Source organism: Bos indicus x Bos taurus, chromosome 22 (genome assembly GCF_003369695.1).
Source record: "Bos indicus x Bos taurus breed Angus x Brahman F1 hybrid chromosome 22, Bos_hybrid_MaternalHap_v2.0, whole genome shotgun sequence".
NCBI classification, from domain to species: Eukaryota; Metazoa; Chordata; class Mammalia; order Artiodactyla; family Bovidae; genus Bos; species Bos indicus x Bos taurus.
The window spans coordinates 46,631,457-46,646,395 of NC_040097.1; the positions used below are offsets into that span (position 1 = coordinate 46,631,457).

The following is a 14,939-nucleotide window of genomic DNA, read 5'->3' on the forward strand; positions in this document are numbered from 1 at the left end:
CCAGGCTTTGAGGAGATGCAGGCTGCCGGGGTCCAGCCCCAGTGGATCCAGGGAATTCGAAGGGGAGACGGCTTCGGCGATCAGGATACGATAGAATTAAAGATATAAAGAGTGATCAAATAAGGATAGCTCAGTGAGAAAATTCAGAGGAGAAAAGAGGCTGAATCCACTATGGAGAACAGTGTGGAGACTGCTTAAAAAACTGGAAATAGAACTGCCTTATGATCCAGCAATCCCACTGCTGGGCATACACACTGAGGAAACCAGAAGGGAAAGAGACACCTGTACCCCAGTGTTCAGCGCAGCACTGTTTATAATAGCCAGGACATGGAAGCAACCTAGATGCCCATTGGCAGATGAATGGATAAGAAAGCTGTGGTACATATACACAATGGAGTATTACTCAGCCATTAAAAAGAATACATTTGAATCAGTTCTAATGAGATGGATGAAACTGGAACCTATTATACAGAGTGAAGTAAGCCAGAAAGAAAAACACCAATACAGTATACTAACGCATATATATGGAATTTAGAAAGATGGTAACAATAACCCTGTGTATGAGACAGCAAAAGAGACACTGATGTATAGATCAGTCTTATGGACTCTGTGGGAGAGGGAGAGGGTGGGAAGATTTGGGAGAATGGCATTGAAACATGTATAATATCATGTATGAAATGAGTCGCCAGTCCAGGTTCGATGCACGATACTGGATGCTTGGGGCTGGTGCACTGGGATGACCCAGAGGGAGGGTATGGGGAGGGAGGAGGGTTCAGGATGGAGAACACAGGTATACCTGTGGCAGATTCATTTCGATATTTGGCAAAACTAATACAATATTGTAAAGTTTAAAAATAAAATTAAAAAAAAAAAAGGAAATTTGCATCACCTACATAGGCCGCAGGCATCCTCCCATTCTCCCGAAGGAGAGGAGACACTAAGGCCTCCCCGGTCAGATCTTAGAAGCCCCAGCATAGTAGGCTTGATGAGCCTCCACGCTCCAGATGGGAATTCAGCCAGAAGGTAAGAGAAAGAACGACATGGGGAGACCAAGTTTCAGTGAACAAGGCCCGCACTTTATTTTCCAAAGTAGTTTTTATACCTTAAGTCGTGCATAGAGTATAATGGGGGAAGGGGTAGAGTCAGCAGTAAGCCAGACTTTCTTCCTGCAAATTTATCATATGCAAAATTTAGGTGATTTACATCATCTTCTGGCCAAGAGGCCTGTTAACATTTTATGACCCTTTCTTCAGAAAACTTATTTTTCTCTAAAGGTGATTATTCTAAAGTCAGGCACCACCCTCTGAAAGCATTAGATAAAGTTGCATTCCTATAGGGCAAAGGTGTGGTGGGCTATAACAAGAAAAGAATTAACTCAAGGGTCCAAGGTTACAAACACTAAAGCTACTACTTACATTCCTATACACCAATTATATTAATCAATACACTCCCAGGGACACAGTAGGTAAGGGATATGGAAACTTAGCAGCAATCATTGGCCCAACAAGTGAAAAACCCTTCACCAATACAATTTCTAATCAATCTTTTAACTGCTCAAAGGAATCTGTATTTAGACAGTTTAGAACATCTCATGCTTCTCATGGTTGGGAGGCTCTGAACAATCACATGTGGCCGGAAGAACCTTCAGAGGAGTTTGTAGGTTGAAACACTCTTGTCACTCCCAGGATCTTTATTAACTGGAGCTGTAAGTTAACTCTTTTTCAGAGAGAGGTGGTGGGGGACAGCCCCCCGTAAAGTCAGAGGTGTAGCTGAGAGCACAAAGCAGTAAAGTAGGCAGACTCTGGTTTTGGGGGTAGATGCTCGAGAATTTCCAGGGGGACTCCTGAGGCTTGATCCCGCCTTTGCGTGTGTCGAGCCTCCTTCCTCATGACCTTTGCCACGGGCGGAGCTCCTCACGCTGGCTCCCGGCAGCAGGCCTCTCCCCCACCCCCACCTTCATGACCTAAAGGTGGCGGCGGTCATCCTGGATGTTGGTCCACAAAACTGCCCCTGTTAGGGCAGCCCGAGGGCCACGGCGTGCTGGGCGCCTGGCTCCCTCAGTGATGACAGCTGGGCGGAGTCGAGACCTGGCCCTGAGGATGCTGCCAGCTGAGATTCGCCTCCTCAGCTGGGCAGGGCACTGGTGGGAGGACCAGGCTGGGGGCTGTGCCAGCCTTCAGGGCAGGGGGACTGACCTGAATGGGGCCCCTTCCTCTTAGCCAGGCCTGGGCCTTGGAGGGTGAAAGGTGAGCCTGGTGACCTTGTCCCGTCTTATCAGAACAGAGAAGAACATTTGTTTGGTGAAGGTTTATGGGAACATTGTGACCAGCTACAAGAACACAGGATCTGACACCTAGAAGTCTGCAACAACTAACCACGCCCCTCCCTCACCTTTCCGATGAAAGGCTTGAGCTGAAAGCTTTCAGGGAGTTTGGGGTTTTTTGGGCATGAACCACTCATCCCCTTGCAGGGCACCGCACTAAACCATTCTCTGCTCCAAACTCCGACCTTTGAGTGTTGTTTGACCCCGCTGTGCATTGGGCCCACAGACAGTATTCGTTTTTTGTTTGTTGGGATTTGAATGGAGTCTTTTACGTCTTGTCTTTTAGGTGGTTGATTATATCCTGCCCCCCTTGGTGTCATTGGTTCAAAGCCAGAATGGTAAGTGTGACCTCGTCAACAAGCACCAGCAGGTACACGTTCTGTTTTCCTTCTGACTCCACGTGGTCACGTTCTTGGCATCTCTCTGTCTTTCCAGTGGAGTGGAGACTCTTTAGCTTGCGGCTACTCTCAGAAACCACATCTCTGCTTGTGAACCAGGAGCCTGACGACGGCAAGGAGGTGGTGAATGTCGACTCTGACAACAATCTTCTGGCTCTAATTAGAGATGTCTTACTTCCCCAGTAAGTCCCATATGCTGCACTCAGGCAGGGAAGGGTGGGGTGCCCAGGATGCCGCCATCAAATCAGGTCCAGTAGTGGGCTTGGGGTCTCAGGGAGGGTCCTTGTATTTTCGTGTGTGTGCTCACGCACTCACTGTAGGAGGTCTAGAAAGAGAGGCAGTAACTACTACACTGCTTGGGACCAAGGAGAATCTCAGTCCATCTTCAGAAACATCTATTCAGAGCTTTATCTGTTTTTCATAAGGCACACGACTGAACTTTTGCAGATTCAAAGGTGTTTGTGGCCAGAAGGATAAGGTTTTTTATTCAAGGTCAGCATGATGAGACTTCTGAACTTGAAACTGGGACTTTTCCTGGACCTACTCAGAAATAATAGAGAAGGAAGGACATCTTCCTTCACTCCTCCCCAAACTCTTAGAGTGGAAATTGCTTAATTAAAAATAATATATTTGGGGGAGCTGAGGTGGGGAATAGTACCAGAACAGTTAATGAGTACTAATTAACAGAAGGGGTGTATTTTTTTCTTTTACTCCATTGCTTATGTAGCAGACACACAATGGGATGACTGCTGAGAGTACCCAGTGCAAATATGTTAAGCTCTAAAATGGCATGTTATAATTCAAGCAACTCTGTAAATTTTATCAAACAAGAGAAATTGAAATTAAATAAGTGCATGCCATATATCACTATTAAATAATTTTTTTTTTCCAAAATTAAACAAATGTTGGAAGGTGTGTCAGGCATTGATATACATGCCTGGTCCTGCTTCCTCAGGGCCTAGGCTGCAGTCTGAGTCAGGCCAGCAAGTTTGCAAGGATGGCCACTGTACCAACTGCTCCCTGACATTTGTTAAACCTCTCAAGATCTTTCTCATTAAAAAAAAATTTTTTCCCACAATATAGAAATGAGATATAATTATATTCTGAAGAGCCCAACCACTGCTTGTTGACTCAGGAAGATATATTTTACAAAATGTGTAGCCAGTGTGTGGCAACCCTACTCCCAGCTGAGAGAGCCTGTCTTGACTCATGGGAGCTTGACCCCTGACGGCTTGATGTATAAGGCCAGCCCCTTGGTTCTTTCTGCTCCCCATGCTTCTGCAGTTAGGTTCAGGGAGAGCCTTGGTAACATACAGTAAGAATACTTTTGATACCCCCATGTAAGAAAATGATAATCTATATGAAAAAAAAATTAAACCTTGTCATTGGTGCTTTTTCAGTGATAAACTATCAATGAATATATTTTTGGTTGCATTTGTTATGTATGCATATGTGCATATATGGTTTGTACTTAATGTGGATGAATATAAGATTCAAATCTTTTTTTAAAAAAAGGACGGATTGCTTGCCATGCACTGTGTGGCACATGGGATCTTAGTTCACTGCTGCTGCTGCTACTGCTAAGTCACTTCAGTCGTGTCCAACTCTGTGCCACCCCATAGATGGCAGCCCACCAGGCTCCCCCATCCCTGGGATTCTCCAGGCAAGAACACTGGTTCCCTGAGCAGGGATCAAATCCATGACCCCCTATGTTGGAAGCGTGGAGTCTTAACCACTGGACTGCCAGGGAAGTCCAAAGATTCAGATTTGTCTCATGGAACTGATCAATACTTTCACTGCCGTCCTACATTTCCTAACTACTTACATATAACCATATGTATCTTTCTGACAAGAAAATGCTTAAGTGCAAAATACGTGTTTTTAAAAAAATGTTATGTATTTATTCATTTTTGGTTGCTTTGGGTCTTTGTGGCTGTGCATGGGCTCTCTGTAGTTGCTCCTTGCAGGCTGTAGGGCACGTGGGGTTGGTATTGTGGCACATAGGCTTTGTTGCCCCGAGGCAGGTGGGATATTCCCAGATTAGGGATTGACCCTGTGTCTACTGCAGGGGCAAGCAGATCCTTAACCACCGGACCACCACGGCAGTCCCAAGGATTTCAAAAGATATACTTTGGATATCTGTTACCTGACAACTTGTACTGAAATTGTACTGAAGCATTTTCCAGGACCTGAGATGTCCCCCAAGTATTTCCCCCAATAAAACTTTTTGACTTAACGTTAGTTTGTTAACACCTATGCACGTTTATCTAATTTCGTTTCTAAAGTCTGCCCACTTTTGGAACAGTTTTTAGTGTATAAAGTATTGATTCTATAACTCAGTGCTCCTATTTTATTCATCTGAGCTGTAATGAATAATATGTATTTCCTTTCATGGGCATCTGTACCTTTTCCAGAGGTGAGGAATTAAAGAGGAAAACACACATGTAAATCACATGGCAATTCAAGAACAAATGTAATGTAGATGAGCTCAGATCTTTGTTCAGCAATTTGAAACATACTTTGCATAATGGTATGGGATTTACTGGGATGTAGTGTAGAAGGTTTTCAAAGCTTGTGGACTGATTCTGATGTGAAGCGCAGGCCTTGGCTCTGCATTTCATTCTCTAAGCCTCAGTTTCCTCATCTATAAAAGGAGGATGCTGCTGCTGCTGCTGCTGCTAAGTCGCTTCAGTCGTGTCCGACTCTGTGTGACCCCATAGACAGCAGCCCACCAGGCTCCCCCGTCCCTGGGATTCTCCAGGCAAGAACACTGGAGTGGGTTGCTATTTCCTTCTCCAATGCATGAAAGTGAAAAGTGAAAGTGAAGTTGCTGAGTCTTGTCCGAATCTTAGTGACCCCATGGACTGCGGCCTACCAGGCTCCTCTATCCATGGGATTTTCCAGGCAATAGTACTGGAGTGGGGTGCCATTACCTTCTCCATAAAAGGAGGATAACAGTATCTAATTCAGAAGATTAAAAAATGGGGATTACATGGGATGCTTCTCTTAGAGCACCTAGTGCAGTATGTAGGACATAATACGCTCTAGACAAACATGGAGCTCCACTACTCTTTTTATTAGGAACATTATCACACTCTCTCATACTAAACTCTAAAATGAAGATTGTGCTGGTACAGTGGTGTTAGTCACTCAGTTGTGTCTGACTCTTTGTGACCACATGGACTGTAGCCCATCAGGCTCCTCTGTTCAGGGAATTCTCCAGGCAAGAATACTGGAGTGGGTTGCCATTTCCCTCTCCAGTGGTACAATAATAGTATATATTTCATAGGAGTGGCCATTAAATAGTTAATAATAATTGTGCCCACTTGTCATATATAGTAAGGGCTCAATAAGTAATCTGTACAAATTTTAAAAAATGAAATATAAGTGATGCATTCATTTAACTTATATAATGGAAAACTAGAAACCTAGACAAGGAATTTGGTTTCTGAAGATAGCTCTTGGTAATTATAAGTTTAGAAATGCTCATAATGGTATGTACCTATAATGGCTTAAGAATAATGAAGTTTCTAGAATTTATAGGAGCTATATAGCACCTGCTTCAGTGTGCAAATAGACATATTAATGTTGATCCTTTTAATTTTGTTAAAGTTTTAATTATCTTTGAATGTAAACACTACTTTAGATACAGCCACCGTGACAATCTTTTCAGTCTTTTCACCTAAAAGTGTTGTATTAGTTAGGACAGTTTTATTTGCAAACAGTAATACTTAACTCAGACTAACTTGCTAAGTAATTATTTTCTTACATAACTAAGAAGTCAGACTTGTGCTGGTGTCAAATACAGCTGAATTCGGGGGTTTGAATTATGTCCACAGTACTGTGTGGACGTGTCCTCCTCACCGTCTCTACTCTGCCTGCATCTGTGTGGCTTTGTTCTCAGGGAGGCTCTTTCTGCTCAGTTAAGTGGCCCCTGGGTGATGATCCTAGGGGAAGAGTGGATGTCTCTTCTAAGAGCTGTTGTAAAATTTTCAGGGAGCACAGTAATTTAATCTTGTTAAGTACCATGTAATACCTGTGTTCCAGGTGGTTCTCAGAACTGTGGTGTGATTTGAATGAAAACTCAGTTGTAAGAATAAATGCCATATTAAAATAAATATTAGTTATGATTCTCAGAGAAATGGAAGGAATAAGATGTATATGAGTATGTGTGTGTGTGTATGTGTGTGTATATATATAGAGAGAGAGAGAGAGAGAGAGAGAGCGAGAGAGTGCGAGAGCAGAAGAGAGATTTGTTATAAGGAATTGGCTCACGTGATTATGGAGGCCAAGAAGTCCTAAGATTGGCAGTCTGTAAACGAGGACCCAGGTGAACCAATGGTATAGTTCCAGTTTGAGTGTGAAGGCCTGAGAACCAGGAGAGCAGGCTGGAGACTCAGGAAGAGTCAGTGTCTCCATTTCAGTTCAGAAGCAGTAGAAGACGCCATGTCCCAGCTCAGGGAAGCGGGGCAGGGGGAGTTCCTTCTGATTCAGTCTTTTTGTTCTCTTTTGGCCCTCAATTGATGAGACGAGGCCCACCCACGTTAGGGAGGGTAATCTGTGTTAGTCTATTGAGTAAATCTCACCTGGAAATACTCTCACTGATGCGCTGAGAATAATGGTGAGACATCGGTAATGAACCCTTCATGGCCTGTGGCCCCGTCAAGTTGGCACATAAAGTTAGCCATCGCCCCAGCTATCATAGATACCATGGGTAAACGACTTACTATATGAGCTGTAAATATCAAAATACCGTCAGCTCTAGTTACTGTCCATGCTGTGCTTTCTAAAGGGATGAACTTTGGTTTCACGTGTTTGTTTAGTGCCTTTCGTATATGGAAGATTATATAATACGACTTATACAGAGTTGGTATTTGAGTCAGACTTTGAAACCTGAGAATGATTAGATAGAAGAGGAATGGATACCCTAGGCTGGAATGGGGTAAGCACAGGCCTGGAAGAGGCAGAGCAGTGGGCAGTAAGCAGACCAGGGATTGAACTGAGTCTCCTGTGTCTCCTGCATTGGCAGGTAGGTTGTTTACCACTGTGCTGGGAAGCCCCTCACTTAAGTATACATTAAAGAAATATGGAAGCCACCTTTCTTAAACTGTGGGTCTGTACATGTTTATAAACGTGCTTTAGAACATGTGTTCTTCCTGAAATATTCTGTGTGCTTTTGATTTTTACCCATTTAACTTTTTTAAGCTTAGGATTTCTCGACATTATATGCCACACGACAGTACTTCCTACGGCTTACCTGTTAACATGGCCCAGAACACTGGATTTCTTTGATCACAGTCTAAATAGTATTCTGTTATGGACATTTCCATGTCAGGAGCAAGAAAGGGATGTTTCCATCACAACTTTAATTTTGTATAGAAGTATTAACTAACAATACAAGAAAATTAAACTCTAAACATTCTATTAGCTTTTCTATTGATACATAACACGTTAATGGCTTCCCTCGTAGCTCAGTTGGTAAAGAATGTGCTTGCAATGCAGGAGACCTGGGTTCAATTGCTGGGTTGGGAAGATCCCAACCACTAGAATTCAGGACTTCCCTGCTGGCTCAGACAAGTAAAGAATCTGCCTGCCAATGCAGGAAACTCAGGTTCGATCCCAGGGTTGGGAAGATCGCCTGGAGAAGGAAATGGCAACCTACTCCAGTGTTCTTGCCTGGGAAATTTCATGGACAGAGGAACCTGGCGGGCTATAGTCCATGGGGTCACAAAGAGTCAGACACAGCTGAGTAACTCACAAGCACAATACAATACTGGGCTTAGTCCTTGTCTGAAGACTCCAGGAAAATTCTGCTTCTGGGCTCATTCAGGCTACTGGCAGAATTGTTTCTCGTGGTTTGTATTAGTATTTCAGGGCTGCTGTAACAAATTACCATACAGAGACCGGCTTAAAACAACAGAACTGTTTTCTTTCATGATTTAGGAGGCCAGAGGTCTGCCATCAAAGTGTCAGCAGGGTTCTTTCTTTGAGGGAGACTCTGAGGGAGAATTGAGCTATAGGCATCGTGGGTTTATGGCAGTATCCCTCCAGTTCTGTCTGCATTCATGTGGCCTCCTTGCCTCCCAGCTTCTCAGTTTCCTCTGCCTCTCTTGTAAGGACATCAGTCATTATATTTAGGGCCTACCCTCCATTCAGGCCCATCTTACCTGGAAATACTCAACTATATCTGCAAAGACCCAAATAAGGTCACATTCCCAGGGCTAGGGGTCAGGACTTGAACATGTCTTCTGGGGGCCATTATCTATACAGCTGTACACAGTTGCAGGACCAAAGCACCTATTTCTGTGCCACCTCCTGGTATTTTAGTTGCCCAGAACTCCTTTCACAGGGCCCCTCCATCTTTGAATCAGCAGCAGTTTGTCAAATCCCCTTCATGCTTGCCATTTCCCTGACTTCCTCCTTGGCCACCAGCTGGAGAAAACTGTCTACTTATTGAGCTTGGTAATGTCAGTCATTGGCAGTCTGGATCTTGTGATTAGAATATATTTGTATTCAGATCTCCGTCCTGCCATTGACTTGGTGTGTGTACCCTTACTTCCTCCTCCCTCCCCACCTCTTCTCTCCATTTTTGCCCTTTCTTCAAGACAGTTGGAATGCCAACTGTTATCTGTATGATTAATGAGAAAAAGGTTTTTTTTTTTCCTGAGAAGAAAGATAAACCACATATACTCAGAAAATTGGCATGATTTTTTTCAGCAGAGACAAGATTTAATTTTGAAGGTTGCTGCAGAAGAAAAAGAGGCAATATTTAATGGAGCTTAAGCCCAGACTGACCTCATTAATTAAAATCATTACTGCTCAGAAGTTTTATATCAAAGTTATTATCAGTGAAATCTTAACACTGAAAAGTAGTCTTCTGACTGAAAATTTTTTTCTGTCGCTTGTTACATAAGGGGAAGGCATTGCTCTTTCAGTCTTTAGCTGTAAATGGGACTACATCATCCGTTCAGGGAACACATCATTACTCTTCTTAGGGAAGAGGAAATTCTAATATTCATACAAACATAAATAATGTAATTTGAACTCCCTTGTGTGATCATTCATAGGAGGTTTAAAACCCTTCCTTCGCTTCTCTCTCTCCTTTCTTTCTTTATTCATTCAATAAATGATGTCAAGTGACTTCTGTGTCAGCCACTTAGGATACTATGGTGAGAAAGACTGAATCCCTGCCTCTTGGTGCTCTTACAGTCTAGTGGGTGAGACTAAACAAATGAACACGTAAGGTGATTTCAGTTCATTGTGAGCGCTGTGAAGAAAAACCAGAATGGTGTAAGTAGATAGAGAATGACACCTGCCGTATCCACAAGGGGTGGTGTGGCCATCAAGCTGTCCGCTGCTGCAGCCTCCCCAGACTGTGTACCCTGGGGGGATTCAGGATGGAGGAAAGAATAGGTCCTTGATAGCTAAGGTGTGTATCAAAGGAATGATTTCAGCAATCCCAGACTCTTGCATCTTCCCATACAGAGAAAAGTGCTAGATTGATTAACTTGAGATGTCTGATTTTTCTTTAATTAACAGTAATCCTTTGTTCCAACTATCTACCTATTTTTTGTTATAAAAGTGCCTATATATCCTGGCTCCTCTCTTTCCTCTTTGTGCAGTCCCTCAGAGCTATCTGAGAGGTTGCCTCTCAGGTTTAAGCCCCCAGCAAGTCTGCCAAATAAAAGGTGTCTCAAGTTTTAGTTTATGCTTTTTTCACCTCAGTTGACGTGGGGAATGGAGGGAGAGCTTATTTTATTTAGGTAGCATATCAAGGAAGGCTTTATGCCCGGTAGAAAGCCATGGGGGAAACTGTGCTATGAAATTTGCCTTTGGTAGATTGGAACCACTTTGCCAACATGTTTTTGTTCTATTTTCATATTTTCTTTTGGCTTTGAGTGTTTTGTGTTGAAAAGAGATCATGCTGATGTAAACGTGTTTACAGTGTTTTTAGGACAGTAGAGCATTCAGCATTTCTCTCCTGGGTAAAGTGAGTACTGTCTTTTTTTTTCTTTTCCTTCTGTTTTCTAATTCTCTTGTGACCTGTACAATCATCAGGACTATAATGACTTCATAAATTATTAAGACTTTGTTTTTCAGAATTTTAGAAAGGACTGTATCCTTGACAACTTAGAATTGTATTTCCTTTTAGAAATATGAATTTATAAATGGGTTTTGTTGTGGCAACACACTGTAGAGCTTGTCTCTGAAATAACATCCAGCAAAGTCTTGAGTTTTACTACCAAATTTCTATGTTAGTGGCTCAAAAGACATCCAGATGGTTCTCTGTATTGCATCTTTATCTTCCTTAACTATGTATTCTGTGTTAAAATAGGCATGAACTTGACCAACTTTGATGGGAATCAGACTATGTAGGAGTATTTCATTTTCAGCCTTTCCTTAGATAAACTTTTTTTTTTTTGCAGAGAATATTTAAATATTTTTGTACCAAATGAAAGTTCCACTTTTTTCCTTCTACTTAAATCCTTTTATGTTTCTAAGTGTTTACCTAAGTCAGTGCATTTAGGTACAGTGATTTTTTTTCCCCCCTCCCTTGGGGGAACCACCTATGAGAATCTAAATTGGGATAATTTGAGAAGTAAGGATAAATACTCTTTCATTCCTCTGAATCAGAATAATTCTAGTGCTCCAGTTTTTTTGCATAGTATTTTGTAAACCTTGAGAATTACTTTATTGAAGTCATTTTTGTGTGTGTTTTTTTTTTTTTGGAGCCTTTTGGGCCTTTATAATTAAAATTTGTTGTTGATTTTATCCAAGAAGCCAGACATTAGGGCTTACTATCTGAAATTATATTTAATACTTATTTTGAAGTCTTACCTTTCTCTCAATTAAAAAATGTAATATATATATAATATATATGTGTGTGTGTGTGTATATATATATATATATATTCCCACCATTTGTTTATTTCTCCATCCACTTATGTGTCCAGGTTACTGCTGATATACTTGAGTATCTATGCATTCATACAAGACAAGAGAGTATTGCATAGAACTCAGGTCACGTGAAAACACAAGACTGGAAAGTCTTAGGATATAAACTTCAGTTCATAAAAGTTTTTGACTCAGTTCATAAAATTTTGGAGTTGACTCAGGATACCACCTAGTACAAAGTTTGGAAGAGCCTGTACAGAAAATGCCAAGAAGAGTTGGTTATCTACCCCTTTCTCATAGCAATCCAGAGTAAGTTCTCAGCCTTCTCTCAGGGTAGATTTCACCTCCATGTTTTGATGTTTGACAGTCCTCTCTTTATCTAATCCTACACATCTCTTTCCTTTAAGCTGTTTAAGCCTGAAATTCACGCTGCATTGTTACAAATGCATTTTAACATACTGCCTTCCTCATAGCTTTCCCTTGCTCAGAGACCTTGCAACATTCAGAATGCAGAAAAGAATATTAACAGTTCTTACCCAGCCATTCAAGATTCTCAGTGTTTTGCCTCTTGCTTCCAATTTTATGTTAACATCTGCCTCCTCTACTAATGGTTTCTTCATTCCTAATGTGATTTACTTAGTACTTTCTGAAATTTCCTCCTTGCAGCCTGTCTCTTCCTCCAGACATGAGACTATGAATATCTAAGGAGAAGGAAATGGCAACCCACTCCAGTATTCTTCCCTGGAGAATCCCACAGACAGAGGAGCCTGGCAGGCTACAGTCCATGGGGTTGCAAGAGTTGGACACAGCTTAGTACACTGTCTCTGTGTCTCTTACTTTTGCTAAGTCGCTTCAGTCGTGTCCGACTCTGTGCAGCCCCATAGACGGCCTCCCACCAGGCTCCCCAGTCCCTGGGATTCTCCAGGAAAGAACATTGGAGTGGGTTGCCATTTCCTTGTGAAAAGTGAAAGTGAAGTCGCTCAGTCGTGTGGACTCTTAGTGACCTCATGGACTGCAGCCTACCAGGTTCCTCCATCCATAGGATTTTCCAGGCAAGAGTTCTGGAGTGGGGTGCCATTGCCTTCTCTGGTGTCTCAAATTTATTTAACACTAATTTATTGAATGTCTACACCCACGTTTATAAATGTTTTAAAATCATTGAACAGTTTCTGGTTAGTAAGTATCTAGGAGTTCCCCAGTTAGTTCAGTTCAGTTGTTCAGTCGTGTCTGACTCTTTGCGACCCCATGAATCGCAGCAAACTAGGCCTCCCTGTCCATCACCAACTCCTGGAGTTCACTCAGACTCACATCCATCGAGTCAGTGATGCCATCCAGCCATCTCATCCTCTGTCGTCCCCTTCTCCTCCTGCCCCCAATCCCTCCCAGCATCAGAGTCTTTTCCAATGAGTCAGCTCTTCGCATGAGGTGGCCAAAATACTGGAGTTTCAGCTTCAGCATCATTCCTTCAAAGAAATCCCAGGGCTGATCTCCTTTAGAACAGACTGGTTGGATCTCCTTGCAGTCCAAGGGACTCTCAAGAGTCTTCCCCAACACCACAGTTCAAAAGCATCAGTTCTTCGATGCTCAGCCTTCTTCACAGTCCAACTTTCACATCCATACACGACCACTGGAAAAACCATAGCCTTGACTAGACAAACCTTTGTTGGCAAAGTAATGTCTCTGCTTTTGAATATGCTATCTAGGTTGGTCATAACTTTCCTTCCAAGGAGTAAGCGTCTTTTAATTTCATGGCTACAGTCACCATCTGTAGTGATTTTGGAGCCCAGAAAAATAAAGTCTGACACTGCTTCCACTGTTTCCCCATCTATTTCCCATGAAGTAATGGGACCGGATGCCATGATCTTCGTTTTCTGAATGTTGTTGAGCTTTAAGCCAACTTTTTCAATCTCCACTTTCCTTTCATCAAGAGGCTTTTTAGTTCCTCTTCACTTTCTGCCATAAGGGTGGTGTCATCTGCATATCTGAGGTTATTGATATTTCTCCCAGCAGTCTTGATTCCAGCTTGTGCTTCTTCCAGTCCAGCGTTTCTCATGATGTACTCTGCATATAAGTTAAATAAACAGGGTGACAATATACAGCCTTGACGTACCCCTTTTTCTATTTGGAACCAGTCTGTTGTTCCATGTCCAGTTCTAACTCTTGCTTCCTGACCTGCATACAAATTTCTCAAGAGGCAGGTCAGGTGGTCTGGTATTCCCATCTCTTTCAGAATTTTCCACAGTTGATTGTGATCCACACAGTCAAAGGCTTTGGCATAGTCAATAAAGCAGAAATAGATGTTTTTCTGGAACTCTCTTGCTTTTTCCATGATCCAGTGGATGTTGGCAATTTGATCTCTGGTTCCTCTGCCTTTTCTAAAACCAACTTGAACATCAGGAAGTTCACCGTTCACATATTGCTGAAGCCTGGCTTGGAGAATTTTGAGTATTTACTAGCATATGAGATGAGTGCAATTGTGCAGTAGTTTGAGCATTCTTTGGCATTGCCTTTCTTTGGGATTGGAATGAAAACTGACCTTTTCCAGTCCTGTGGCCACTGCTGAGTTTTCCAAATTTGCTGGCATATTGAGTGCAGCACTTTCACAGCAGCATCTTTCAGGATTTGAAATAGCTCAACTGGAATTCCATCACTTCCACTAGCTTTGTTCATAGTGATGCTTTCTAAGGCCCACTTGATTTCACATTCTAGGATGTCTGGCTCTAGGTGAGTGAGCACCCCATCGTGATTATCTGGGTCATGAAGATCTTTTTTGTACAGTTCTTCTGTGTATTCTTGCCATCTCTTCTTAATATCTTCTGCTTCTGTTAGGTCCATACCATTTTCTGTCCTTTATTGAGCCCATCTTTGCATGAAATGTTCCCTTGGTATCTCTAATTTTCCTGAAGAGATCTCTAGTCTTTCCCATTCTGTTGTTTTCCTCTGTTTCTTTACACTGATCGCTGAAGAAGGCTTTCTTATCTCTTCTTGCTATTCTTTGGAATTCTGCATTCAGATGCTTATATCTTTCCTTTTCTCCTTTGCTTTTTGCTTCTCTTTTTTTCTCAGCTATTTGTAAGGCCTCCCCAGACAGCCATTTTGGTTTTTTGCATTTCTTTTCCATGGGGATGGTCTTGATCCCTGTCTCCTGTACAGTGTCACGAACCTCCGTCCATAGTTCATCAGGCACTCTATATATCAGATCTAGGCCCTTAAATCTATTTCTCATTTCTACTATATAATCATAAGGGATTTGATTTAGGTCATACCTGAATGATCTAGTGGTTTTCCCTACTTTCTTCAATTTAAGTCTGAATTTGGTAATAA

General features: G+C 42.2%; 1 protein-coding gene across 4 annotated transcripts in view; it reads left to right on the plus strand.

The window, feature by feature from the left end:
• ULK4 (unc-51 like kinase 4) overlaps window positions 1-14,939 on the plus strand; it is a 519,962-nt gene that overhangs the window by 175,313 nt on the left and 329,710 nt on the right. For all 4 annotated transcript variants that reach the window (XM_027522707.1, XM_027522705.1, XM_027522704.1 and 1 more), the window contains 2 exons: window positions 2,610-2,661; window positions 2,759-2,903. In XM_027522707.1, the coding sequence (XP_027378508.1) occupies window positions 2,610-2,661; window positions 2,759-2,903 (197 nt within the window). The remainder of the gene's footprint in view (window positions 1-2,609; window positions 2,662-2,758; window positions 2,904-14,939) is intronic.